This window comes from Rana temporaria, chromosome 10 (genome assembly GCF_905171775.1).
Source record: "Rana temporaria chromosome 10, aRanTem1.1, whole genome shotgun sequence".
Classification (NCBI taxonomy): Eukaryota; Metazoa; Chordata; class Amphibia; order Anura; family Ranidae; genus Rana; species Rana temporaria.
The window spans coordinates 121184848-121210654 of record NC_053498.1 but is presented as its reverse complement, the minus strand read 5'-3'; the positions used below and the strand labels follow the sequence as shown (position 1 = coordinate 121210654).

At 44.9% G+C, this 25807-nt stretch overlaps 2 protein-coding genes and 3 non-coding genes across 5 annotated transcripts; 4 read left to right on the top strand and 1 right to left on the bottom strand.

Annotated features, from left to right (window-relative positions):
• Positions 1-1620: 1620 nt before the first annotated feature.
• Positions 1621-12187, bottom strand: LOC120915554 (peroxynitrite isomerase THAP4-like). Its single transcript, XM_040326136.1, has 4 exons — positions 12101-12187; positions 7893-8038; positions 5303-5399; positions 1621-3458 (listed from the first exon to the last, which is right to left on the bottom strand). Exons 3-4 carry the CDS (start codon positions 5368-5370, stop codon positions 1913-1915), a joined length of 1614 nt encoding a protein of 537 aa, XP_040182070.1. The 5' UTR covers positions 5371-5399; positions 7893-8038; positions 12101-12187; the 3' UTR covers positions 1621-1912.
• On the top strand, positions 12184-24233 carry LOC120915555 (60S ribosomal protein L27a). The gene is made up of 5 exons (XM_040326137.1): positions 12184-12327; positions 17443-17506; positions 19992-20067; positions 22359-22533; positions 24071-24233. The coding sequence occupies exons 1-5, from the start codon at positions 12325-12327 to the stop codon at positions 24197-24199; spliced, it is 447 nt and encodes a 148-aa protein (XP_040182071.1). The 5' UTR covers positions 12184-12324; the 3' UTR covers positions 24200-24233.
• LOC120916675 lies at positions 17225-17355 on the top strand. The gene has a single exon (XR_005744085.1). It is a non-coding gene; the product is annotated as a small nucleolar RNA SNORA3/SNORA45 family (small nucleolar RNA).
• LOC120916673 lies at positions 19603-19734 on the top strand. The gene has a single exon (XR_005744083.1). It is a non-coding gene; the product is annotated as a small nucleolar RNA SNORA3/SNORA45 family (small nucleolar RNA).
• On the top strand, positions 22074-22201 carry LOC120916674. The gene has a single exon (XR_005744084.1). It is a non-coding gene; the product is annotated as a small nucleolar RNA SNORA3/SNORA45 family (small nucleolar RNA).
• Positions 24234-25807: the final 1574 nt, after the last annotated feature.

The following is a 25807-nucleotide window of genomic DNA, read 5'->3' as shown; positions in this document are numbered from 1 at the left end:
TCCCGGAGAGAAACAAATATTCCCAGAGAGAAAAGAACATTCCCGGCAACATAAAGGTTTGGTCGGCCGAATGTCGAAAATCAATGGTGGCATCATCGGATCACAAAAAAAAAATGAACTTTCTGATTTTGAAAAGAAAATTCGTTCGAAATTCGACCGTGTATGACCTGCTTTATTGGCACAAAAATACATAAGAAAATATAATTGCATTAATGTATCATTTCATATCTATGGGCCCCTTTCACACAAGGCGGGTCCACTCAGCGGAGCCCGCCAGCTTAGCGAGGGATCCCTTTGTTGATCTCCGCTGAGTCGGCAGATGACAGGTCCGTCTCTGCTCACTGAGCGAGGAGGGACCTGTCAGAACGCAGCTGATCTCTATGGGGAGATCGGATGAAAACAGACTGCATTACCGTTTTCATCAGATCTCATCCGATCCGATAAGCCAAGACAGATGGCGAACGTATCGTCATACATCCGTCTTGAGCGGATCGGATGGCAGACGGGTGTCAGTGGACACAACTCCGCTGACATCAGCCTGCCGATAGGAGTCAATAGGTGGCCTGACCCAGATTCACCTGAAAAACAGACAGGCAGATCCGAGCGGACTTATCTTGTGAAAGGGGGCTTATCCGATGGTCTAAAATCCGATGGATTTTTTCATCGGAATTCCGTTCAAGCTGTCTTGCATACACACTGTCAGACTAAATTTCGACTGTCCAAAACGCGGTGACGTAAAACACTACGACAAGCCGAGAAAAATGAAGTTCAATGCTTCCGAGCATGCGTCGACTAGATTCTGAGCATGCGTGGATTTTTCTCCAACGGAATTCCACACAGGCGATCGGAATTTTCCATCGGATATTTTTCCATTGGTTAAAACATGTTCTATTTTTTTACTCCGATGGAAAAAAATCAGATAGGGCCCATCCGACTTCATTCATCGGAAAATCCGATCGTCTGTATGCAGCATTAGGATTTCTGTTTAAAAAACATTTGACAGGTGGCGAGGAGGTGTTGCATCTTCTCCTCACTTTCTGTTTTAGCCGCCTAAATGTCGTATTACCAAACGGCGACCAGATACATTGTGCAGGGCGGTTGCAGTGCAGCCCCATCCATTTGAACGGGTCACATTTAGCGGACAGTATTGCCGAGAGCAACGGGAGGTATAGTTCCTGCTGCAGCTGCAAAGCATTGCTGACATGGCGTGTGCACATTCCCAGCCGCTCCCATTCCAGCTAAAGGGAGAGCGGTTGAGGGGTGGTAAAAGCGTGGCTCACTCGTGGGGTTTTACCGACTCCCAACCGCAAGTGTAAAACTTTAAAAAGACTAGAGATTCCCTTTAATGTGCTGAGGGCTGAAAGTGACCTTTAAATGCAAATGGAAGGTAAGCACCACTGCCAGCTCCCAGCCACCCAAAACAAATAAACTATAAATAAAACTTTAACAATAAAATAATTCCTAAGATAAAAATCTACTCCCGTCAGTCCCGGCTTCCTAGAGAAGTGTGAGCGTCATCACCGCCCCTCACTGCAGCCATTGTAGATACCACAAGAATGCACTCCTGCCACGAGCTGGGATGTACTTCCATAAGCCTATACCTTCCACAAGCCATTAAGGTTAAATCTTTATGTTTTCTTTATTTTAAGGGTTTAAATCTATTGATAACTTTTGGACAGTGGGGGGCTGGTAGGGATGTGGACCTTCTGTGTTTTTTTATAGATGGTCCCACTTTAAGAATTCTTTATGGGTCAGGTTCAGATGAACCGTATAAGTAGGTGCTTTCTAGAGATCCCTTTGCTGGCAATTAGCCACCAGAGAAAGGGTCGCTAGTCTGATATGGCTCTAAGTGGAATTTTATCATTAAAGCTCTTAAATGAACGGAGACAGAGTTCACAAGTATAAAAGTCTACTACTGCGTTTGTGGCTCTGGCGGGGCTTCATTCTGCAGCTCCTCTTCTCGTGAAGTCTCAGATTCCAATGCCACGGCCTTCAATGCTCCTGCCAAAATATCGTCCTGTGACAACTCGCCCTGCGGGTCCTCACCCTCTTCTGTCTCTGCCTGCATTATCACCTCTTGCAGCGCCCCCTGGTTGGCATCAAGTGAAGTCTTCCAGTGCCTCAGCGACACTGGGTGTGGCAGGGACAGAAACAGCCTGCAGAACTTGTAGGCCTTTGGGGAAGCTTGGTACAGGCTTAAGGCGAAGTCCTTCAGGAGGTTGCTGTACTGCATAGCACTGTATTTCCTGTGGTTTTTCAGCTGGGTGGTGAACAGGGCCAGTGCCAGTCCACTGCAGTGCTCTGATATCAACCGCTCCGGGTCCTTCTCCGACAGGTTGTTCCGTCGTAATTCCCCCAGCGTCTGTTTTAGGCCCTTTATCTTCACACCCTGTCGCAGCACCTGCTTCTGTAAGGTCTTGATTTTCTTCCGTAGTTTAACAATTTTTGGGTTCACGACAGGGTTGGGGACAGGGGTGGGTGCAGGGCCAGGGGTGGGCGCAGGGCCAGGGGCAAGAGTAGTGGCGAAGACTGGGGCCGGGGTGGGTGCCGGAATGTCGTTTTCCTTGTCGCTCACAGTTAGTGACGTATAAGCGTGGTCAAATGGGATGTGATCTGCCGGATTGTCACTTGAGGACTGGTTGTCACTGTTAGGGGCCTCACTTGTAGCCATGTCATCACCAGGGCATTTGTTATTGTTGATCGCCGCTGCCTCTCTTGCGGCCCTGGCCTCCGCGGCGCGCATCTCGCAGTGTGTGTCCTCCAGTTCGGCTAAAATTAGAGCCACTTGCCTCTCATTTTGTGTAGTGCTGCTGACGTCAATGTCTGTCATTCTGTCATGTCTCGGCAGTTGCTCACCCCTCGTTTCCAGCACACGCTTCTCTGTTTCTTCTGCCATTGCAGGTCCCCAGGTTTCTATTTGCTCTTGGCTTTGTGTTTCTGCTGTCTGTTCCCCTCTGTGTGTTTGAGCCTCTGGCCCTTTCTCCTGCGATTTGTCCATTTCAGTTGCTCCCGGCTCTTTGTCTGGCGTTTTGGATTCCTTCTCATTGCTGTGAGGTTCTGCCACTAGAGTCTGATCTTGTTTTGGAGGTTCCTGGGTCTCGTTGCTTGGTGCTGCTTCATCCTCCACTACATGATCATCCACTGGGTGCTCCTTCATCTGGTTCTCACTCTGAGCCTCCACCATCTGCATCTCACCTTCCGTTTCATTCGATTCTGAGGCCCAACTTGCAGAATTTGTTATAAATTTCCTCCTCTTGAACTTCTTCTTGCGTTGGGTAAACAGGGGTGTAGGCACTGCGTCCGTCCGCAGGTATGGGCAGGCTGCCCCGGGGCGGATCATGTAATCTTTCTCTGTGAAGTGGTCACTACAGACTTTGCTGTGAACGGATGGTTTCCACTCATCGCGCTGCACGGCTTCGATCCACCTGAGGAGGCGCTCTGGATCCTTCATGGGGAACCTGCAGAGTAATGAGAACATTTTGAAGGAAACCCATGATGAAAGCAATAAAAGGGGCTGTCATTTTAAAGCAAAAAAAAATAAAAAATTATATTTACATTTGTAATATTTCTTTTTAGGCAGACAGGAGTTCGGTTTTAACCCATTGAATCCCTGGGCCTATTTCTCCCGAAATTGCCTGGAGCATTTTTTGTTTTTATTTCAGCGATGTCTCAGTCCTTTTACAGTTTTTATACCTTGCAGTGTTTGTAGTCTACATATTATACATTTATCTTATTATGTGGACAGATACGGCTTTAAATTGGTAGAACATTTGGGTACATGAATTTTTATTTTCCTGTTTTTTCTTGGGAATAAATTGTAAAAATACAGAAAGAAAATGCATTTTTCTGTATTTTTTCCTAACATAATATTCACATAATTTAAAACGGATCTTCATCTGAAAAAGGAAGTTCCACTTATCATCCTCCCACTCCCCCCATTATTGTTTTTTTTTTTTTTCTGGGAGCGGGTACCTATTTCTGACAGAATCCCCCACCCCAACCAATTCCCGTCCGCAACCTCCTGCGGGGGCCAGTCTGAATGCGCATCACGTCTCACGCATGCGCAGTGGGAAACCGGCTGTAAAATGTCAGGAAGTCACAGCTGGCTTTCCACATCCAAGATGGCGGTGCCGGGGACCCAAAAATACCAGTGGAGAACTAGCTTGGGTGATGACAGCACTGGATCCATGTCCCGGTAAGTGACTGTTTAATAAACGCCAGCAGCTACATTATTTACCTTCAGGGGGGGGGGGGGGCTGGATCTAGTCAGTGGAGACCTGATCTAGGCCCCCCATGCTGCTGTGCAGCAACAGATAATGTCTAATGGTGATCTATTGCTGCCTCCAGTGATCTTTTGCTGTGGGCAGAGTTGCAACAGCTCTGCCCGATCCCTCTTACTGACAGGAAGACATCATTTGTGATATAAAATCCCTTCCAGTGTAAACAAAACATTGAGGGGAATTTACCAAAACTGCAGCAGACAGAATCTGAGGAGGTTGTGCATGGCAACCAATCAGCTTCCATCTTTCAAAGCTTAACTGGACAAGCTGATGACAGAAGCCGATTGTTGCCATGCACAACCCCCTCAATTTTTACATATTTTGTCTGCTCCAGTTTTTATAAATTTGCTATAATATATACATACATATATATACATATATATATATATATATATATATATATATATATATATATATATACTCCTATCTGCCCAGGAGTTGATAGTTTCAGCTCCTGAGCTTAGTGCTGAAGACAAGCTGTCCCTGATAGCTGACGGTTCCATCCTGCACCCCCCTATGGAAGCCCAGAGCACCGCTGAGTCCCAATGCTTTTTTAAAAAGACACCAAGTGGATCAGGCTCCATTTACACCTTGGCGCTCCAAATCGCGAGCGGAAAGGCTGTGATTCGAAATAGCAGCAAATTGTGGGACATCTGTGCGATCCCCACCATTTCCAATGACACCCCAATTGCGGCGCGATTTTGTTGTGATTCCCGCCCGATTGGGCGCAAACGGAATTGTGGGACGCCCGTCACCCAAAAAAAGTTCTTGCACTTCTTTTGGGTGATTCTGCGATTCTGTTTGTGTGATTTCCCAGGTGACAATCGTAGCAAAATCGCACCGCGATTGGGGTGCGATTAGAAGTGACAGGGACGCAGGGGCATCCCGCAATTTGCCGCTATTTCGAATCACGGCCATGTGGCCCACGATTCGGATTGCCAAGATGTGATTAGAACCTAAAGGATCTATACAATTATTGAATGCAGGAGCATTCACTGGAAGAAATAGGATGAGCGGATTACCTGAAGAAATGCTTCCCACAGCCTTTGTGCATGCGATTCTTGCACCCGAACATGGCGCAGACCGTCATTTTGCGCCTCTGTGAATTTTTCAGGTCCACTAGAAGGAAAAGAAAAGACTTTTAGGTAGATTCACAGACAATCGCCTAAACTGGCGGCGGCGTATCTGATCGTTTAGGCTACGCCGCCGTAAGTTAGCTAGGCAAGTACATGATTCTCAATGTACTTGCCTGCTATGTTACGGCGGCGTAGCCTAAAGCGGGCGGGCGTAAGGGCGCCAAATTCAAATGTGTGTTAGGGGGGCGTGTTGTATGCCAATAGTGCTTGACCTTAAGTTTTTTACGGTTTTTTTTTTTAACTGCGCATGTGCCGGGCGCCTACATTTCCCAGTGTGCATTGCGGCTAAGTACGCCGCACGGGCCTATTGATTTTGATGTGGACGTAAACTACGTAAATCCCGATTCACGGACGACTTACGCAAACGAATTTCGACGCGGGAACGGCGGCCATACTTGACATTACTATTCCACTAGGGCCTAGCTCTAACTTTACGAGGCCTATCTCTTACGTAAACGGCGTAAAAGTACTGCGTCGGCCGGGCGTACGTTCGTGAATCGGCGTATCTCATTTACATATTCTACGCCGACCGCAATGGAAGCGCCACCTAGCGGCCATCCAAAATATTGCAATCTAAGATAGGACGGCGCAAGCCGTCGTATCTTAGATAGGTTTAAGCGTATCTCTGTTTGAGCATATGCTTAAACATAAGTCGGCGTAGATTCTGAGTTAGGTCGGCGTATCTACTGATACGCCGGCCTAACTCTTTCTGAATCTACCTAATTATATATAAAATATAAATAAATGTATTTGTTTCCAACTGAACATATTGCCCATTCAGAGGTCTAACTAGTATATGTCACATGATAGTTACATTTTTATCGAATAGGCGTGGGCACTGCCGAAAAATGTGTTCGTTTTCGTTCCATTCGTTTTTTGGATCATTCGTTATGATCGAAATTCGTAATTTTGTAAAAATCTTAAAATAAGAAAGAAAATCCGGAAATAAGAAATAATAACTAACTAATAATTACTAACTAATAATAATCAAAAGTTTTTATTATTATTGTTATTTATTATTATTAATTTGTTACGTTCCATTCGTTTAGATACAGCATTTATTTTGGATAATTCGTAACTTTGGATAAATTCGTATTCGTTATGTTCACTAACAGCCAAATTTGAAAAGGAAATTCCAATACCTATAATTGAATAGTTAGTAATAATTAAGGTATTATTAGTTATTATTTCAGAGTTTCGAATTTTCATCTTATTTTCTTTCTTTTGAATTTTCGTTCTTATTTTCGAATTGCGGAAAAAAATTGTTAATCGGGTTTTCGTTAATTCAAGTATTTCCGAATTAACGAATTTGTCGAAATCCGTTAAAAAATAATTCGGAACTAAACGAATTGCACATTTCTAGTATCTAAACCCATGAAAAAAAATGTGGTAAACATGGTGTCTGCATTCGTTTTTTTAGGCCAATAAGGTTTTCTGCAAGAAAATATTTGCTGATCCTGCCAGAAAACCAGTGTCCTTTTCACTTCCTGTGTACCGAATTATAATCTCAAGCAATGTTATCAGCTTTCCTGGCGATCTTCTATAAACTACAAATCCCCCTCCCCATGCAATAGAGATGAGAGGAGGGGGAGGTGTTTGTAGTCCACATCAGGGGAGCAGCCTACGGCAACAACAGATACATTAGAGTGAGCATTGTCACCCTAGGACAGGAAGCGTGTTACTGGCTGGATCACCAGGTGAAAATAAAATGGGGAAAAAAGCCTGAGGCTGGGTTCAGTGACAGGCTCTCTTGATAAGGCGCCCCCACCTGGCTGAGCTTTAGGGTATGGGATGGGTGTCTAATAAAGAGCACCTGTCACTTTGCCCTGCAGGCAGGGGCGGACTGATCATTCGGGCACTGCCCGAGGGCCCCATGCCACTAAGGGGGCTCCATCAGGGTTGCCAGCCTCAGTAAAACCAGGGACAGTATATAAAAATCTGTGTTTTTTAAATCCCAAGATTATAGCTGCCCGCCTCTACGGTACCTTTTCAGTGTGTGTATGTGTATATTGTGTGTATACTGTATGTGTGTTTATACTGTGTGGCCCCGTAATCTATTGCCCGGGGCCCATAATCTCCGATTGCCCGGGGGCCCCATGAGTTGTCAGTCGGCCCCTGCCTGCAGGGGTCCTGATTGGTATATATGCTTTGTTAGTATCTCAATGCTCCGGGGGAGTAAAGGTCAAGCCTTTTATTATTATTATATAGGACTATCCTGTGCCGATATGGGTGGAGCCTAGATCTTATGGCAGCGAGGTTTCTATCAGGAAAGGGGGACAGTGGCATAGGGTAACAATATTCTACCCAGTCCTGGGATTCACACAGCTCTGTCACACAGCAGTCCTGTCTGGCTGGCCAGGAGACATGAGCTTTATCTGCTAAAGTTAAAGGGTTAGTTCATCTCTTCATAAAAAAAAATTGAAGGTGAACCGACACCTTACAACCTCCCCACCCCCCTGCTCCTCAATGTACTTACCTCAAGGGATGAGGAGTTATCAGCGCCCATGTAACCAGAGATTTGAGCTCCCCGTTCTTCTCCCTCTTCTTTATGTAGGGCTTCTGGGTCGGATCACAACGATTCTCTGTGCTAGCGCTGACCAATCAGATTCCACCCTGGAAGTCCTGCAGAAAGAAGGGGAAGAAGAGCGGGAATTTAAGATCCCTGGACCACTACATGGATTACAGGAGAGAGCAGAGAGACAAGTTTATTAGTCTTATGTAGGGCCGAAACAACTAATCGATTAATCGGCAACTAATCGATTATGAAAATTGTAATCGATTATTTTAATAATCGATTAATCGGCCAGTAACAAAATGGGGTTAAAACAACTAAAATTAGCCCTTTATAGTACAAAAAAGCAAATCGCTACTGTAAATATTACTTTCACTGTCCCACAGTAAAAAAATTAACCCCTTACAGTAGCGATTATTTGCTCTTTTTGTACTTAGTTTGTGTTTTTTTTAACCCCATTATGTTACTAAACATCTCAGGCCTGGGGTCACACCTGTTTTTTGGTGCTTTTTGCAGAAACACACTACAGTTAATTTACATGTCTTCCTATGGGACACGTTCACATCCATGATTTTTTTTCAGTTGCTGCGTATTTGGAAAGGGCGAGGAGTTTTTAATGCAAAACGGTGCCATTTGTTTTTTTTGGTTCAATATACTTCAATGGAGAAGCTGCAGAAAACCATTTGATGTGTTTTTGCGGCAATTTGTGTTTTGTAATCTGCCCAACAACAAATTGTCCCAAAAAAATTAAAACATTTAATTTTTTTTTTTTTAAAGGCCATTATCCGATTAATCGATTAATCGAAACAATAATCGGCCAACTAATCGATTATGAAAATAAGTTGCAGCCCTAGTCTTATGCTTCTCCTCCTGTCCAGTCACAGGCTGGGGGGGGGGGTGACCTGTAGATGTTTATTCAAGTGTAAGTTCACCTGTTCAGAAAAGGTGAACACCCCACACCCTCCAGTCCTGAGATGGTGGAGGTAAACGATAACAGCTAGGTGTCTGTTGGCAACATCCTAGGAGTTTTCCAGTCAGGCTTCATGATATGAGAAAAGATGATCCGCAACTCTTTGCTTGCTCTTTAAAATCTTGAAAATGTATTGATTCTCCATAAAAGACACATAGCTAGATCCACGTAGGCCGGCGTATGTTTGAGCCAGGGTAGCGTATCGTATTTACGCTACGCCGCCGTAAGTTAGAGAGGCAAGTGCTGTATTCACAAAGCACTTGCGTCCTAAGTTACGACACCCAACAGGAGGGAGGGGCCAGGAGCAGCGAAGAGGGACCCGAGAAGAGGAGGATCCGGGCTGCTCAGTGCAAAACCAACTGCACAGAGCAGGTAAGTATAACATGTTTGTTATTTTTAAAAGGAAAGGGAAAATAAGACTTTACAATCACTTTAAAGAGGAAGTAAATCCTCTTCAGAGAGCCTTTGATGCACCTCCTCACCACCTGTTTTAAAACCTGAAATGCTGGCGTGAGTTATTGAGTGTGTGAATGAGTGAGTGAGTGGGTGGGTGAATGAGTGGGTGGGTGAATAAGTGAGTGGGTGAGCGAGTGGGTGAATAAGTTATTAAGTGTGTAAATGGGTGAGTTATTGAGTGGGTGAATGAGTGGGTGAGTTGAGTGTGTGAATAGGTGAGTTATTGAGTGTGTGAGTGAGTTATTGAGTGTGTGAATGAGTGGGTGGGTGAGTGTGTTATTGAGTGTGTAAATGAGTGAGTGGGTGGGTGGGTGAGTGAGTGAGTGGGTGGGTGAGTGGGTGAGTTATTGAGTGTGTGAATGTGTGAATGGGTGGGTGAATGTGTTAGTGGGTGGGTGAGTTGAGTGTGTGAATGAGTGGGTGGGTGTGTGAATAAATGAGTGAGTGGGTGAATGAGTGAGTGGGTGGGTGAATGAGCGAGTGGGTGGGTGAATGAGTGGGTGGGCGAGTGTGTTATTGAGTGTGTAAATGAGTGAGTGGGTGAATGAGTGGGTGGGTGAGTTATTGAGTGTGTGAATGAGTGAGTGGGTGGGTGAATGTGTGAGTGGGTGGGTGAGTTGAGTGTGTGAATGAGTGGGTGGGTGTGTGAATGAGTGGGTGAATGAGTTATTAAGTGCGTGAATGAGTGGGTGGTGAATGAGTTATTAAGTGCGTGAATAAGTGGGTGAGTTATTGAGTGTGTGAATGGATGAGTTATTGAGTGGGTGAATGGATGAGTTATTGAGTGGGTGAATGGGTGAGTGTATGGGTGAGTGAGTGAGTTATTGAGTGTGTGAATGAGTGAGTGTATGGGTGGGTGAGTGAGTTATTGAGTGTGTGAATGGGTGAATGAGTGAGTTATTGAGTGTGCGAATGAGTGAGTGGGTGAGTTATTGAGTGTGTGAATGAGTGAGTTATTGTGTGAGTTATTGAGTGAGTGTGTGAGTGGGTGAGTTATTGAGTGTGCCACGCAGGACCCTTCATCAGGCTTCTTGTTCACACCCAGCCGCTGCCTTCCCAGCTAAAGGGGGAGAGCTTGAGTGGTGGTAAAAAATAAATAATAAATAGCTCATCTGCAGGGTTTTATTGCCCCTCCCCAACCTCCAGTGTAAAGGAGTCCTATGATAGAACTGGAGGATGTCAGCCTGCGCCCCCTGGAGGATGGGAGGAATGCAGACATTGCTCAGTTCCTATCTGGCACAAGGCTCAGTGTTGGGTGGATTGGAGAATAGTTAGATTCATAGTGTCAGCAGCCGGTAGAGTTGCCACCTCATCGTTTTAAACCCGAACAAATATTAATTACACAGGTTCTGTGGCCCTACCCGCCCATAGTCAAATGACGTCCACAGATAGGATCTCCCATCCTGGGTGGACGTCATATGACGTCCTGGGCTTCCCGGCCATCCAGGGCGATGCACATGCCATCGCTCAGGACCTGGTGCGCGTGCCTGGCGGCCGCAATGTCCTGGATCACAGCAGGACCGTGGATCTGTGTGTGTAATGTAAACACCGAGATCCAGGTCCTGTCAGGTGATCTGTGTTCCCAGTACAGAGGAACACTGATCGGTCTCATCCCCCTGTGAGTCCCCTCCCCCTACAGTTAGAATCACTCCCTGGGGAACACATTTAACCCCTTGATCGCCCTCTAGTGTTAACCCCTTCCCTGACAGTCACATTTATACAGTAATCAGTGTAGTTTTATAGCACTAATCGCTGTATAAATGTGAATGGTCCCAACAATGTGTCAAAAGTGGCCGATATGTCCGTCGCAAAAAAAAAACGCAGATCGCCGTCATTACTAGTAAAAAAAAATATATAAATAAAACGCAATAATTCTATCCCCTATTTTGTAAATGCTATAACTTTTGCGAAACCCAATCAATAAATGCTTATTGCAATTTTTTTACCAAAAACATGTAGAAGAATACGTATCGGCCTAACCTGAGGAAAATATAAGTTTGTGATATTTATTAAATCAAAAAGTAAAAAATAGTATTTTTGTTTCTTCAAAATTGTCGCTCTTTTTTTGTTTATAGCGCAAAAAATAAAAACCGCAGAGGTGATCAAATACCACCAAACGAAAACTTTATTTGTGGGGGGAAAAAAGGACGTCAATTTTATTCGGAAGCCACGTCGCACGAACTGCGCAATTGCTATTCAAAGTGCGACAGCGCTGAAAACGAAAAATTGGTCTGAGCAGGGAGGGGGTAATAAAATGCCTGGTATTAATGCGGTTAAACTCACTTATCTGCATTCAATGAGCCTCGTAACCTGTGCGATTCATAGGTGTTCGGGTTTAAAGGGGTGAGGTGGCAACCTTAGTAGCTGGTGTCCCACTTGGGAGATTTTCCTCCACTTCCTGTCCTTGGGACACAACAGGAAGTTAGAGGAACCCAGTGAGCAGAATGTATAATGTATGTATTATGGTGGCCTTCCTGTCTCAGGGATCACCAGGACACACAGAGAGGGTGAATCTCCTCAGGGGGGGGACACAGACCAGACCGGGGTCCTCATCACCCCCACAACTGACCAATGAATGTTGTGTGTGTGGAGTTGCCCCATCCAGCCCCCCATGTACTGGGCCTACTTTGTGACCTGTGGGGGCACTTCTCTATACACGGGGACAGGGTGGCCCCCCAGCTCTGATCAGTGGCCCTAAGAGGGGGGGGGGAGCCCAAGTCACTACGGGCTGAACGACCCACTGTACCAGATCACGTGTCCTCCACAAAATGTCCGCCGCCCGGAGCCGCCAGCCTCACCGCGCTCGCCCTAGTGTCCGCGGCCCGCTCCTCTCGCGAGATCTTCCCCCAGCCCGGGCGAGAACTCCCGTCCCCTCTCCCCTCGTCATCAGACCGGAAGTGCGCCCGAGACCTGGCTCTTAGTTCTCGCGAGAGCTTCCGGGATCTCTCTCTTTCTCTCGCAGCCGCCGCCATGGTAGGTAGCTGGGAGCGGAGCGTGGTGTGGGGGACCGGGGAGAAGTGTGCGGGGGAGGACGGGAGAAAGTCCCGGGGTGTACAGGAGGGGTTCATAGAGAGACAGGGCTGGGTGAGGGGAGGATTGAGAGGCCGGGGAGCCAGCCACGTGCTTACACAGCGGCCATACATGACATGTCCCCGGGCCCGTGTGTGAGGAGCTGAGCGGTTATCCCGAACGAGCGGGCTGGCACCCGATTGGTTACCGGGGGCGCCTACTTCGCTTTTGTGTGACTGGGCCCCGAAGAAGCTGCATGATGGAGGAGAAGCCAGGAGAGCCCAGACACGGCCTGCTGTGTGCGGGGAGAGGAGGGAGCAACATGGAGGAGAGCTCTGCCATAGGGATGGATCCGAGCCCCTGACAGGCTTTTCTTGCTGTTTCTCTATTGGGAGATTCGTTGCCTTGTCATGGAGATTATTGTGATGAGATCCACAATATAGAGGAGAAATCTCCCAATAATATGGGATTTTCAGATTCCTGATCACTTCCCGTTGTGTTTTTAGGACAGGAAATAAAAAGGAATCTCCTCAGTGGTAGGCTTTAACCCTTTTCACTGCTGGCGTTCTATCAAAAAAATGCCCCCGGTTGAAAAATGCATGTGATGGGTATACACAGTAACCAATGTCACCCCAGCTGGTATGTTGATCATCTGGCGTGACGTCAACACGGTGCTGTTCATCACACGGAACCTGCCATGCAAAAGACAGAAAGCCCGATCAATACAGGCAAAACCTGCCCGGCAACAGCGAGGCAGAATCTGACAAGTACGTTCCCCTCCGTTGTTTGTAGTGCGTTGGGTTGATGCCTCTGAAAATGTGCGCATGCGCTATGGTAATGTCACGCCGGCTAATCAACATATCAGCTGGAGTGACGTTTGTTACTGTGCATGTGCAGACCCGTCGGAGGTGTTTCTCTATAGAACACTGCAGCCGTTTTTGCACGCAACTTTACAAAAAAAAGAATAATTTTGCGCCTGAAGTTAACTTAAAGCGGGGGTTCACCCAACATTTTTTAACATTACATTCAGCCGAGTTGTCCTAGTGACAATCCGCTGTTTTTTTTTTTTAGTTTTTTTCCCCCGTGCATACCGTATTTTCACCGCCGCTTCCGGGTATGTCTTCTGCGGGACTGGGCGTTCCTATCCAGTTGACAGGCTTCCGACCGTCGCATACTACGCGTCACGAGTTGCCGAAAGTCGGTGCGGCTCTATGGCGCCTGCGCACCGACGTTCGGCTTCTTTCGCCAACTCGTGACGCGTAGTATGCGACGGTCGGAAGCCTGTCAATCGGATAGGGACGCCCAGTCCCGCAGAAAACATCCGGAAGCGGCGGTAAAAATACGGTATGTACGGGAAAAATAAATAAAAAAAAAAAACAGCGGATAGTCATTAGGACAACTCGGCTGAATGTAATGTTAAAAAATAATTTTTTGGGTGAACCTCCACTTTAAAACCCCCAAGCAATCTATACTTGCTGAAAGCAGAGACCCCGGAGAATTAAGTAGTGGTAGTGAAATTTCAGCAGCTGAAAATTATGTGATTGGAATTTTGACGATAAAAGTAAATGGTGGCAAACCGTTGATTTTTAATATTGCTTATATCGTTTTTCATTTATCATGTGGCTTATGCGTTTTGAACAGGGAGGTGCATTTTTTTTTTTTTTCTTGCACCAATGGTGCAGATAATGGCTAAAAAATTTGTATTAATTTAAATTTGCGATATTAAAAAGTTTAATATACAATTAAAGTATATTAAACTGTTTTCGGCCAAGTGCATTCTGCGTTTTCGGTACCAAGATTTCCGTTCGGTGCACCTCTAGTGGTAGTTGTGCCGAACATGTCAAACATTAAAATTGCATGTTCCCGTGTAACGCCAACAGATTTCACTGCCCTAAATTTTTATTTTTTTTGTCACCCTATTGGGTTCAAATAGGGGGTGGGGATGGGAGGGAGGTTGGGTGTAACTTTTTTTAACTTTTTGCTAAATGTTTGGTTCCATCACCTAGGTGGTCCTTTTTGTCCCAATGTGTATTTTTTGTATCAGGTTTCTTCTGGGCTCCGTTCACACCAGCCACAGGATTTCCAGTGCAACTTTGATCCAACTTTACACTCAATAGACCGGAGTTGCATCAAAGGTCACACCAAAGTAGTGCAGGCACCTTTTTCAAAATGGCTGTGACTTTAAGTCACACTGATCTGAATGGGTTCAATTAAAAATGGCTGCGACTTGTCATGTCCAAAGTCACACAAGTGTGAATGGAGCCCAAAGCCCGGGTACACACCATCAGAAAATTTTAGGAAAAATACCGCTTTCAATGCAATCTTCCGATGATCTGGTTCTTGGTACAGGGTGTTCGAGAGCCAATCAGGACAGTTCATCTGAAATTATCTGAAGGGACAAACCCAAAAATGTTAGGTATTATCAGGGGCTAACAGATCCCCGATGTCTCTCGTCCCCCCCCCCCCTGTGTAGTGCAGTCCATTTGTTACTTCCCCAGGCGTACTGGCTGAGGAATGTGACATCGGAACCCTAAAGTGACGATAAACCTCCCATATCTCTTCACTGGCCTCTAAAGTTTGATTTGATGCTTTTACTCGCCAGTAACAGACTGAAACCGGACGTCACAAAATCCTCGCTGCCGGTCGCTTCTTTACTGGGCTTCCTGATCTGCCGCCTGTAAAGATAATCCAGCAACTGTATAGCCCCCTCTGCTTTGCTAGAAATCGCTGGCTTCAAAACCAACAATACAGGGATCCGTGACTGTTGCCGTAGTCATGATCCCGGTATAACCACTTGAACTGTAGGCCATTTATAAACCGCCTAAGGACAGGGAAGGGGTTAAAGCACTTGATGCAGTAAGATTAGGAGATCTGGGCACATAAGCTGCCCCTTTTCTTTGCCTCTAACTGCAGGTGAACAGGGCTTTGTGAAGGCTCCACTGTTCTGCACAGGTGAACACTTAGAGCCCTTTCACACTGGAAACGCCTATAGCAGAGCGTTAAATAGCGGTAAAACTGCGTTTTTACAGCGTTTTCAATTCATTTCAATGGAGAGGGGTGTTTTTGGAGCATTTTTTTCAGCGCTCAAAAGCTGCTCCAAAGATGCTGCTTGCAGGACTTTTCTCAACGCTCCTCCAGCACAACACCTCAGTGTGAAAGGGTCCATTGAGATGCATGGGGAGCGTTTTAATAGCGCTATTTTTACTGCAAAAACGCCACAGAAATGCACCAGTGTGAAAGGGCTCTAAAAGGCGTAGTTCACTTTATGTAAAAATAAACCTCTTTTTGCAGGTAAATAAAGTGCATTCCTTTTATTTTTTATACCGTGCATCCTATAAAGCATTGCACCTGCGATCAGCAGCTCATGGGTGCAATGCTTGGATCCTGTACACTGTCTGCTCATACCGCCGATGTGGGCGGGCAGTTACTGAATGGCAGGAAGAATCCATGAACTGTGACAGCGCTCATCAGCACCCTCCCAGTTATTGAGAATTACAAGCTGTCGGCCGGCTGACAGTACTTGTTTTTTGTATTCATTCACAGGAAACTGAATGACGCAGCGGTGTGGGTGGAACCCTGTATAGCCGCACTGTGTTTAAATTGTGACAGCAGGGAGACTTTTCCCCCACCTGCTGTCACAGAGCAGGGAGTGCAGTAGGTGGGTGGATAGGAGCATGTTACCCCTAAATATGAGTGTAACAGGCGCCTAAAGGTGAACTTTGCCTTTAATGTGGTAGTGACAGTAAAGATCTCTTCACGGTTCATCTCCCATTTACATCATGTTACAGGCTGTTACTCAATGTATGCCCAGTGACCAGCAGGAATCCATTGTTTCCAGTAGGCCCAATTAACAGCAACATGTTGGGGGGTAAATGCCGTACAATGTGTGACAGCTCAAAGTATTTTGGTCTCTGCTATGGCAAAAAAAGCATCAATGCATGTAAATCCCAGTGCATTTAAGGCACTTGGGCTGGGTTCACGCTTGCTGCGGCTCACAGCAGGGGGTCTGGTGCATTCTTGTATACTGATCTCGGGTGTGAATCGGCCCTGAACTTCAGCCTGAATTTTCACCTGATTCAGAGCCAAAAACACACATGAGCCTTCTTCAAACCGCACCGCGGCTGCCCTGGGCACACTCTCCTGTCATGTGAATTGGATGCAGAGAAAATCCTTTTTCAGCTGGAGCCAACTATTTTTAAACCCGAGAGCCTGGAAAGTATTGTGGTGTGGGCCTAAGTTTGCACAAATCCCAATCATGGTACCCAAGTGATCATCACATTTATAGATGACAAATGTGCCAAACCTTAACCTGTGAAATGGGTGACACACTGTGGTACCTAACCTTGTTGGGTGGTGCTTTAAAAGTCCTTGCTGATCTAGCGTCCAGTGATTGGTGGCCCTGGAATTGATGCTCCCGCTGTGGCGATATCTACTTTGCGATGAAGTCTTCCTTTATCACATCATGTGATAGCCTAGTACAGGTGACAGGCTGATTTATACCCCTTTCACAGCATTATAAATGATCAGCCAGCTTTACAGCAACTGGTGGGAAGAAAAAAAATGTAGCCAGCAGTCTGTTCTCATGTAAGCATATATAGTACATCAGTGGCAACAGAAGTTCATGTCTGCAACTAACTTTCCTGGATTGAAGTGTGATCAGTCTATAGTGGTGATCTTTTTAGTGGGGACACAACAGGTCTAGCAAGTTCACATTCCTCCTCTATGAGAAAATAAAAGTTTGGGATGTGACAATGTTTCTCTTTGTGCACATGTGTCCTATAATGTGATATTTGCTGTATGTTTGGATCTCCACAAATGTTGTGGACATGGGGTTTGGTCTGATTAGTGCATTTTATTATTGACTGAGACAAGAGTCACATCTCTGCACTTCAGTGGCTTTGGTGTGCTTGAGATCTCATAAAGTGTTTGCTGAACTTTATTCACTGGTTGGTTTTCCATGTAGCTCAACCAGTCACCGGCGCAGCAACATCTGTCTGACACTAGAGAATTTACTGTTGGGTTTATCCAAGATGCCAAGGATCAAATTTGTGCTGATTTGTGTTTTTGTGTTTTTAACAGCCTACTAAGCTAAGAAAGACAAGGAAGCTCCGTGGACACGTCAGTCACGGCCATGGTCGTGTTGGTAAGTACAATTTCAAATATAAAAGCCAATCCACCTAAAGGGCTATTTCTGGGAAATGCTGGGATGTTAAATCGCTGAATGGTTACATATACTTTGGGAAATCCAACAGAATTCTATAGGGACTTCCAAGTCTGTAGGCCTTCAAAAGTCAAAGGTGATCCTGCTCTACCTGCTAATTCTTTGATGGAACATTCTGTAGAAGAGATAAGTGCATCTAAAGGCAGGATATTACAGCTGTAGGTCCTTTAGAGATGCTGGAAGCCAGGGGGGTAGCTTGGCCCATCAGCTTGCCTAAAACTGACGTATCGCTTATGGATCAATTGTTTCAACTTGAGTATAATTGATGATTACTATATGACTGGAGTAAAGGATGAGGTTTCCCACTACAGCTAATAATAGTTATCCTACTAGTGCAGGCTGAAAAAAGATGGCTTGTAATGGGACAACTATTTTCTTGGTTTCTGAGGTCTACTTTATGGTCCCAGAACCAAGATATGACATCCCAGGATTTGTGCTGTAAAAGATCTTAACACTTGGTACAGCTCATGCATCAATTTAAAAGCATTTTATTTTGTTGGTGGTGGCACCTAAAATTGAACTGACAACACAGTTCTGGATTAAAGCTACCATGTCAGTTTGGTAGCGGCCTGCTAAAGCCAAGGTCCTATCCAGTAGAAGACTGCCAGGGCTCAACTGCTTATTAAGGCAGACCATCCTCTTGTGCATGGTGCTGCAGATATAAAACTGCTACTCAGTGATGGGTCATGGGAGCTTTGGCTATTGCCAGGTAACAATTGCGACCAGTACCCCTTAATTTGCTGCCTTCCATCTCAGGAGCTAGAATAAGACATGGATCACTTGGGATCCCACAATCCTATTTAGAAGTTCAGGTACTTTTTTTTTTTTTGTTCATGTTTTACTCAATCCTGTTATTGATGGTCTTGTGTCCAATTGGGTGCAGCAGTGCAAATAAGCAGGATGTCTATTGTAAAGAGGTTAGTTAATAGGGGTCGACCGATTATCAGAGCGGCTGATATTCACAACCGATGTTGCTTTAAGTGGTTGTACTGGGGTGATGCCTGCAACTGCAGGTACCATTTAGAGCGGACAGTCGGGTTCCTTGTACTAACAGATGTGGCTAAGCAGATGCTCGCCCATTAATACAAGCAGCGGGAGGGGACACTCCCACTGGGAGTCCCGAGTGACCAGCCTGCACGTCCGCTGTATGGAGACCCGAACAAAGCCAGAATCGGTTTTGATCGGGTCTCAGATCTAGTAACCCCAAAACGATGTCATGGCATCACTTCCATTTTAATGGCACCCTAAATAGAAAGTATTCAAAATGCTGATCTTGGCGTTTTGAATACTTTCAAGTACAGCAGAGGTTTTTGGGGTCTTTTAGACCCCAGATTCCTTCATAAATAGTACCTGTCACTGCCTATTGCTGTCACAAGGAATATTTACATGCCTTGTGACAGCAATAAAAGTGATAAAAAATTAAGTTTAAATCTACAGACTTGGCACCCGACATCTGCTTGAAAGGCAGCCGAAAATTCGTTATTGGCCCTGAAAAATATCGGTCGACCCCTGTTTTTAACCACTTGCCAACTGTGCTATAGCCAAATGATGGCTAGAGCAGTCGTCCATTTCTGGGGGGTGTCTATTGACATCCTCTCGGATCCCTGCCCTCGCGTGGCCACAGGGTGCAGCCTATCCGTGGCCAAGAAAAATTGCACATTTGCAGAATTTTGTAATAGAAACTTTTTTTTTTTTTCTTCGTTTAGCTAAAAATAATCCAGTGGTGATTTACCACCAAAAGGTCTTTTTGTGAAAAAAAATAACCATTTCAAATGAGTATTGTTGCATGACCATTGGCCAGGGCTGGAAGGGGTGACCTGTGCCCAAAAGGCAAGTGTTTAAACCTTGTGTGTTGGTGTGCAGGGGACTGGATTGAGGGGGGAGAAGATACCATTTCATACACAAGGCTAATGACTAATCAACTTTCTAATACTCTTGGAACTTTGGAAACATTTGGATCTGACAAACAACTTATCAAGAGTTTTTTTTTTTCCGTTTGTTTCTGGTGCCCAGTGTGTGTCGAGACTAGAGTCACACCTCTGCACTCCTAGTGGCTTTGGTGTGCTAGAGTTTTCGTAGAGTAATTGCTGGTCTTTATTTTCTGGTTGGTTTTCCATGTAGCCCAACCAGTCTCTGATACAGCGACATCCGCCCACCGCTCTGCTCTTCTGTAGTGTTCTGTATGGGGAGGAATGGTGTGTGAAAAATTAGTTCTGCTTGTAACTGCTGTGGTGTCCGATGTGCAGATGCAGCAGTAACATCTCTTGTTTTGCGTTTTGTATAAGCAGTACATTACAAAATATTTAAATTGTGCATGGGGATGTTTTTACATTGCATTACACAGCCAGGTTGAGTTTGTGATTTTGTTGGTTGGCCAAACTTGTTATACTGACTTCTTTCCTTCTAGGCAAACACAGAAAGCATCCTGGTGGTCGTGGTAATGCCGGTGGTTTGCATCATCACAGAATCAACTTTGATAAATAGTGAGTGGTCACATTTTATTCCTTCATGATGTCCTTTTACACTTGTAAGTTTTAATACAACTTTTAAAGAATATCAACCCAACATTAAATAACCCTAATATGTGGGGATGTTGCTAAAATTGATTAGCATGGAGCTGGCCCTGTTACAAAACACCTCTGAGTCTCAGCCTATGATAAGGGGTGTGTGCCTTTCCATCTTGGCTGTATGCCCAGACATCACACTCTGTTAAACAGACAGAAAATTTCCTAACGCGATTTGAACTTTCTAAACAGTATATAAATGTGAAGACAGAAGATATACCGTATTTTCTGGCGTATAAGACAACCCCCTAATTTTCCTGGAAAAATGTTGATTTTGGGATATACTCACTGTATAAGACTACCCCCTTCTTACTAGTCTTTCTGGAAGCTAAGGGGGAGCCAGAACCGCTGACAGAAACAGACTTTTTCAAATCTCACTGAGCCATTACATTCCTCTCTGTGCTATTACATCACTTGCCCCCTCTCTGTGCTATTACATCACTTGCCCCCTCTCTGTGCCATCACTGCAAACGGTGCATTTACGGTACTCGCTTTTTTTTTTTCTGAATAGCAGGCCAGGCGGTGCGGTGACAGTCTCATTGCTGCGAGCGTCAAGGATTTAAAAGACGCGTCTTCTCAGTGTCCTGTGTTAGGCGGAACACAAATTTTCCCAGCGGCGCCTCTGTTCTGTGTTCCTCCTATCACGGACGTCTTCATCTCGTCTGAGGATGAGAAGGCATCTGTGATAGGAGGAACACAGAACAGAGGCGCTGCTGGGAAGATTTGTGTTCCTTCTATCACAGAACACACTGAGGAGAAGGAGCGTCTTTTAAATCATTGACGCTCGCAGCAGCACGGAGACCGTACCTGGCGTATAAGACGACCCCCGACTTTGGATGCATTTTTTTGCATCCAGAAAGTAGTCTCATACGCCGGAAAATACGGTACATGTAACCTATGTAGGGCGATTTGGTTCATCTGTGTATCATCTGAGGCTGTTCACTTCTCTCTTCCAATGATCAGACTTGTGCTGACACGCCCCCTGTGCACAGCCTCTCATTGTGAAGACCAGTGTCCTGTTTCTCCTCCCCCAGCTCTCTGAGCTCCTTTATGCAGCCGAGAATAGAGGGTATGTGGGGGAAAAAAGGGGTAAATATATTCATGTATACACACATTTTACCTTTTCATTTCTTTTAAAATGAATGGGTTATTTTTACATGCTGAGGATTTTCAATATAATTTAAAGGGGTGGTTCACCCCAACAACGACTTTTTTATTATTACACTGCGCCCCCACATTACAATACGATTAAGGCTATTAATTTTTTTTATGCTGTACATACCTTTGTACAGCATATTCACCCGTGGCATCTGGCTTGCGAGTCCCGCGGGAAAGGGCGTTTCTAACATGTCTGATTAACGTTTGACCAAAAACGAGCTCCCCCCGTCGCGTAAGCCGCGTCACGATTGGCGAAAGGAGCCGAACTGCGATGCACAGTATATCGCTGACTCGCCGTTCGGCTCCTTTCGCCAACCGTGACGCGGCTTGCGCGACGGGGGGAGCTCGTTTTTGGTCAAACGTCAATCAGACATGTTAAGAATGCCCACTCCCGCGGGACTCCCAAGCCAGATTCCACGGGTGAATATTCTGTACAAAGGTATGTACAGCATAAAAAAAATTAATAGCCTTAATCGTATTGTAATGTGGGGGGGCAGTGTAATAAAAAAAGTAGTTTTTAGGGTGAACCACCCCTTTAATGTCAGTTATCCGTCATAAGCATTCTTTGTAAAATAAAGATGCACAATGGTTTCAGTGCATATATACAAATAGGCACCAACCTGCACAGCAGCCCTTAATGAAATGACAGCATGCAGGACTGTTCTCTTCTCTGATCCAGAGAACTTACTGCTTTCCTACAGATGGAAACATTTATCTGAAAAAAAACTGATCAAGAGTTTCTTGTCTGTTTCTGGTGCCCAGTGCGTGTCGAGACTAGAGTCACACCTCTGCACTCCTAGTGGCTTTGGTGTGCTAGAGTTCTCGAAGAGTAATTGCTGATGTTTAACGGTTGGTTTTCCATGTAGCCCAACCAGTCACCGATGCAGCAACATCTGCCCACCGACATTTGGCACATATGGCCCTGCAGCCTTCTGGGATGCATAGAGTTTCCTAAAATTCTGCTATTAAATTGACAATATCAGACAAATGCATCTTCCAGCTTGTTGTGTGTATTTTCAGAAGATGTATAATGTGTGTAACTTGTTTTCCAGCCACCCTGGTTACTTTGGTAAGGTCGGCATGAGGCATTACCATCTGAAGAAGAATCAGCATTTTTGTCCCACAATCAACTTGGACAAACTGTGGACTTTGGTCAGTGAACAGACCAGACTGAACCACGCTAAGAACCCAGAGGGACCAGCACCAGTCATTGACGCAGTGCATGCCGTAAGTGCTTGTTTTCTTGTCTACATGGGGAGTTGGGGATGACTACAGCTCTACTATTTGTGCTCCAGTGTTGGGACAAATGTTTTATGTAATATAGTACTTATTCAAACCCCAACAACTGCACAATACTGAAGGCCCCCGTCTATCGATTTGGAATAGCTGTGATTCTGCCTGCAATTTCAAATTGCACTGCAATGCTGGCAAAACACAAGTCCTTGCCCTTTCCAAATACGCAGCAGCTGGGAAAAAAATATCATGGATGTGAATGTGTCCCATAGGAAAACATGTAAATGAATTGTAGTGTGTTTCTGCAAAAAGCACCAACAAACAGAGGTGTGAACCCAGGCCTGAGATGTTTAGTTACATAATGGGTTAAAAAACAAATAAGTACAAAAAGAGCAAATCGCTACTGTAAGGGGTTCATTTTTACTGTGGGACAGTGAAAGTAATATTTACAGTAGGAATTAACTTTTTTGTACTATAAAGGGCTAATTGTTTTTTTTTTAACCCCATTATGTTACTGGCAGATTATTCGATTACAATTTTCATAATCGATTGGTAAGCTGTAGGGCTGAAACTAATCGCTAGATGTGGTGGCTGCTTTCATCTTTCTTTTTAGGCTTTTCCCCTCTTCACCTAATGATAGGCCAGTAACTTGCTGTATTAGCGTGCCCCCACTCTGGATGGAGGAGCAGCATTGTCCATCCTGGGGGGGAGGGAAGTGTTGGCTGCACAGGCAGATTTAGGTTTACTAAACAAATTGAAGACAAACTCTATATAATTACAGCAACAGTTTTTCTCCTTTTTGGGATAAAGATTTTAAGTAGATACATTTGATCATTGTAAGCACCCCTGGTAAGTGGTTTGGTCGCAGTCCTCTGCCAACACCTGCAGGACAGACTTACTAGCCAGATCACTAGGTGAAAAGGCCTAAAAAAAAAACTTGTGCAGCCACCACATCTGAGAATTGATGAGCTGCAATACAATGTTTGCGTTTGGGGTTAAACACTACTTTAAATGGAGGGGCTGCCGACTCTCCTCTTATCCAAAGATTAATTTCCTGGAACCTGTGAGAAGCTTCTGTCTCACTGGATATCATTCTTGTCATCCCTTCACTTACCTCACTGCTGTGGAGCTGCTGGTGTATTTTCTTTTTGCCTTGCCCTCCAGGACTCCTCCTTGGTACAGGGAAGAGGGGGGACTGCCCCCCCCCCCCCCAAACTTTAAATGATATTGGCATGCTCCATTTTCCAGCAGCTGGCTTCCATGTGTTGTATATACATTGCTGTGCTGGGTGTGAGTAGTGACTGGGTTATGCAGAAGGCCTGCTGTAATGCACCTTGGCCACTCCAGGTTTTGCCAGACACAATGGAACTTGTGTATGCGGTAACATCGGTCGTTCCTACTTTATAATCTGCACAACATTCCTGGGGGAAAAAAAATCTAAAACTGTGTACACATTTAATGAGTTTTGATAACTCGCCTTTTTGCTCGTAGGATCTAAGTGACTCTTTACTCTCTCTTGTTGTTTTGGCAGGGTTATTTCAAGGTGCTCGGCAAAGGCAAGCTCCCCAAGCAGCCAGTCATTGTAAAAGCCAAGTTCTTCAGCCGACGTGCCGAGGAGAAGATTAAAGGTGTCGGCGGTGCTTGTGTGCTGGTAGCATAAAAGCTGTATGAAACAATTAAACTTCCATTCTGTACATTTGTGTTCTGTTATCTCTTCCTGCTTTAGAGTAACTGTTTTACATCAAAATACTAATTATATTCCCAACTGCTTCTGGGCACAATATACTTCAGAGAAGGAAGAACTGTATTCATGAATCTGGTGTTTAAGAAGCTTTGACAATGCAGTTTACAAGAAGCAGTAGAGATGGCTGGGGTGTTTCTGAGTCTCCATGATAAAATGTGATATCTGCTTACAGATGAGCATGCTTAAAGCTAGAACCTACAGGAGTTTACTGCCCTGTAGAGCTTTCTGGGGGCTCATTATGCAAATGTAGATTTTCTAGGTCAGAAAACTGAATTGCACATGCCCTCTGGGCCTCATTTTCTAAAGCAATGGTATGACTTAATAAAAATAAAGTGTGCTGTCAATCAGCTTGAGTGCAAAACCTCATGAAGTTAATGTTTTCATACCCTATGTATATAAACGGATACAAAGTGACAAATTGAAACAAATCGGTGAAACAGTCTGGTAAAAGTTTGTAAAAATCTTAAATCGGTTTAAAGGTGTTAAATAACAAACTGTAACTCCATACATGAATGAATCAACTGTAAAAAAGACTGTGTCCATCCAAAACTGAAGGGTACAGTGAGATTTCAGGTAACCTTATCCAGCCCGCTTTCACCACCGTGTTTAAAGTAGTAGATGGCAGCTTACCAGATCCTAGGATCTAAAATACACCTGTCTCCACAAAGAGAAATCGGCTGTGAAGGATCGCTCTGTAAGACTCAAGCTGGACTCCGGATCCACCCACAAGTGCAGACGTCTCAACCAGGTCCAGACGCGTGTCTCCACCAAAAAAGGTTCCTGATGATCAGTCACTGGGATATAGATGGAGCACAGACTTCATGTGCTCAGCTGATACCCCGTGGAGGAGGTAAACTCATAGTACATTAACTCATTAAAAATCAAGTTTAATAAACAGTTGCACTTCCAAAAACTTGAGTAAAAATAGTATGAGCACAGCTTTCTGCAGTGCAATCCGTGCTCCAAATGACACCCTTTTCCACTGAAGAGGCAGTTGATGCCTATTCAGGGGAAACGTGTTGGATAAGGAGCTAGTAGTGTGGCGTTTGGAGCATGGACAGCACTGCAGGTGGCCATACTCGTATGTGTTTTTTTTTTTTTTTTTTTACCTTTTTGTAAGTGCAACTTTTTATTAAACTTAATTGGTTTTTAAGGAGTTGATTTACTATGAGTTTTTTTTACTGATCATCTGGAACCTATTTGCCTTGGTGGGGACACACATCTGTGGACCTGGTTGAGAAGTCTGTACCTGCGGGGGGAGCCGGAGTCCAACTTGAGTCTTAAAGAGCGATCCTTCACAGCCGATTTCTGTTTGTGGAGACAGGTGTGTTTAGATCCTAGGATCTGGTAAGCTGCTATCTATTACTTTAAACACAGTGGTGAAAGAGGGCTGGATAAAGTTGCCTGGAATTTCACTGTTCCTTTTTTTTTTTTTTTTTTTCTTTTTACGTCAAATGGTTTTATTTCGGGACTTTTTTTCAGACTTTTTCACTGGTTTGTTAAATTGTCACCTTGTATACATTT

Bases quoted from the DNA above. Each gene is read 5' to 3' on its own strand.
- LOC120915554 (XM_040326136.1), bottom strand. From the start codon at position 5,370: ATGACGGTCTGCGCCATGTTCGGGTGCAAGAATCGCATGCACAAAGGC. The intron at 3,459-5,302 runs GTAATCCGCTCA...ATTACTCTGCAG, and splicing joins TGTGGGAAGCATTTCTTCAG to GTTCCCCATGAAGGATCCAG.
- LOC120915555 (XM_040326137.1), top strand. The intron at 17,507-19,991 runs GTAAGTACAATT...CTTTCCTTCTAG, and splicing joins TCACGGCCATGGTCGTGTTG to GCAAACACAGAAAGCATCCT. The intron at 20,068-22,358 runs GTGAGTGGTCAC...CTTGTTTTCCAG, and splicing joins AGAATCAACTTTGATAAATA to CCACCCTGGTTACTTTGGTA.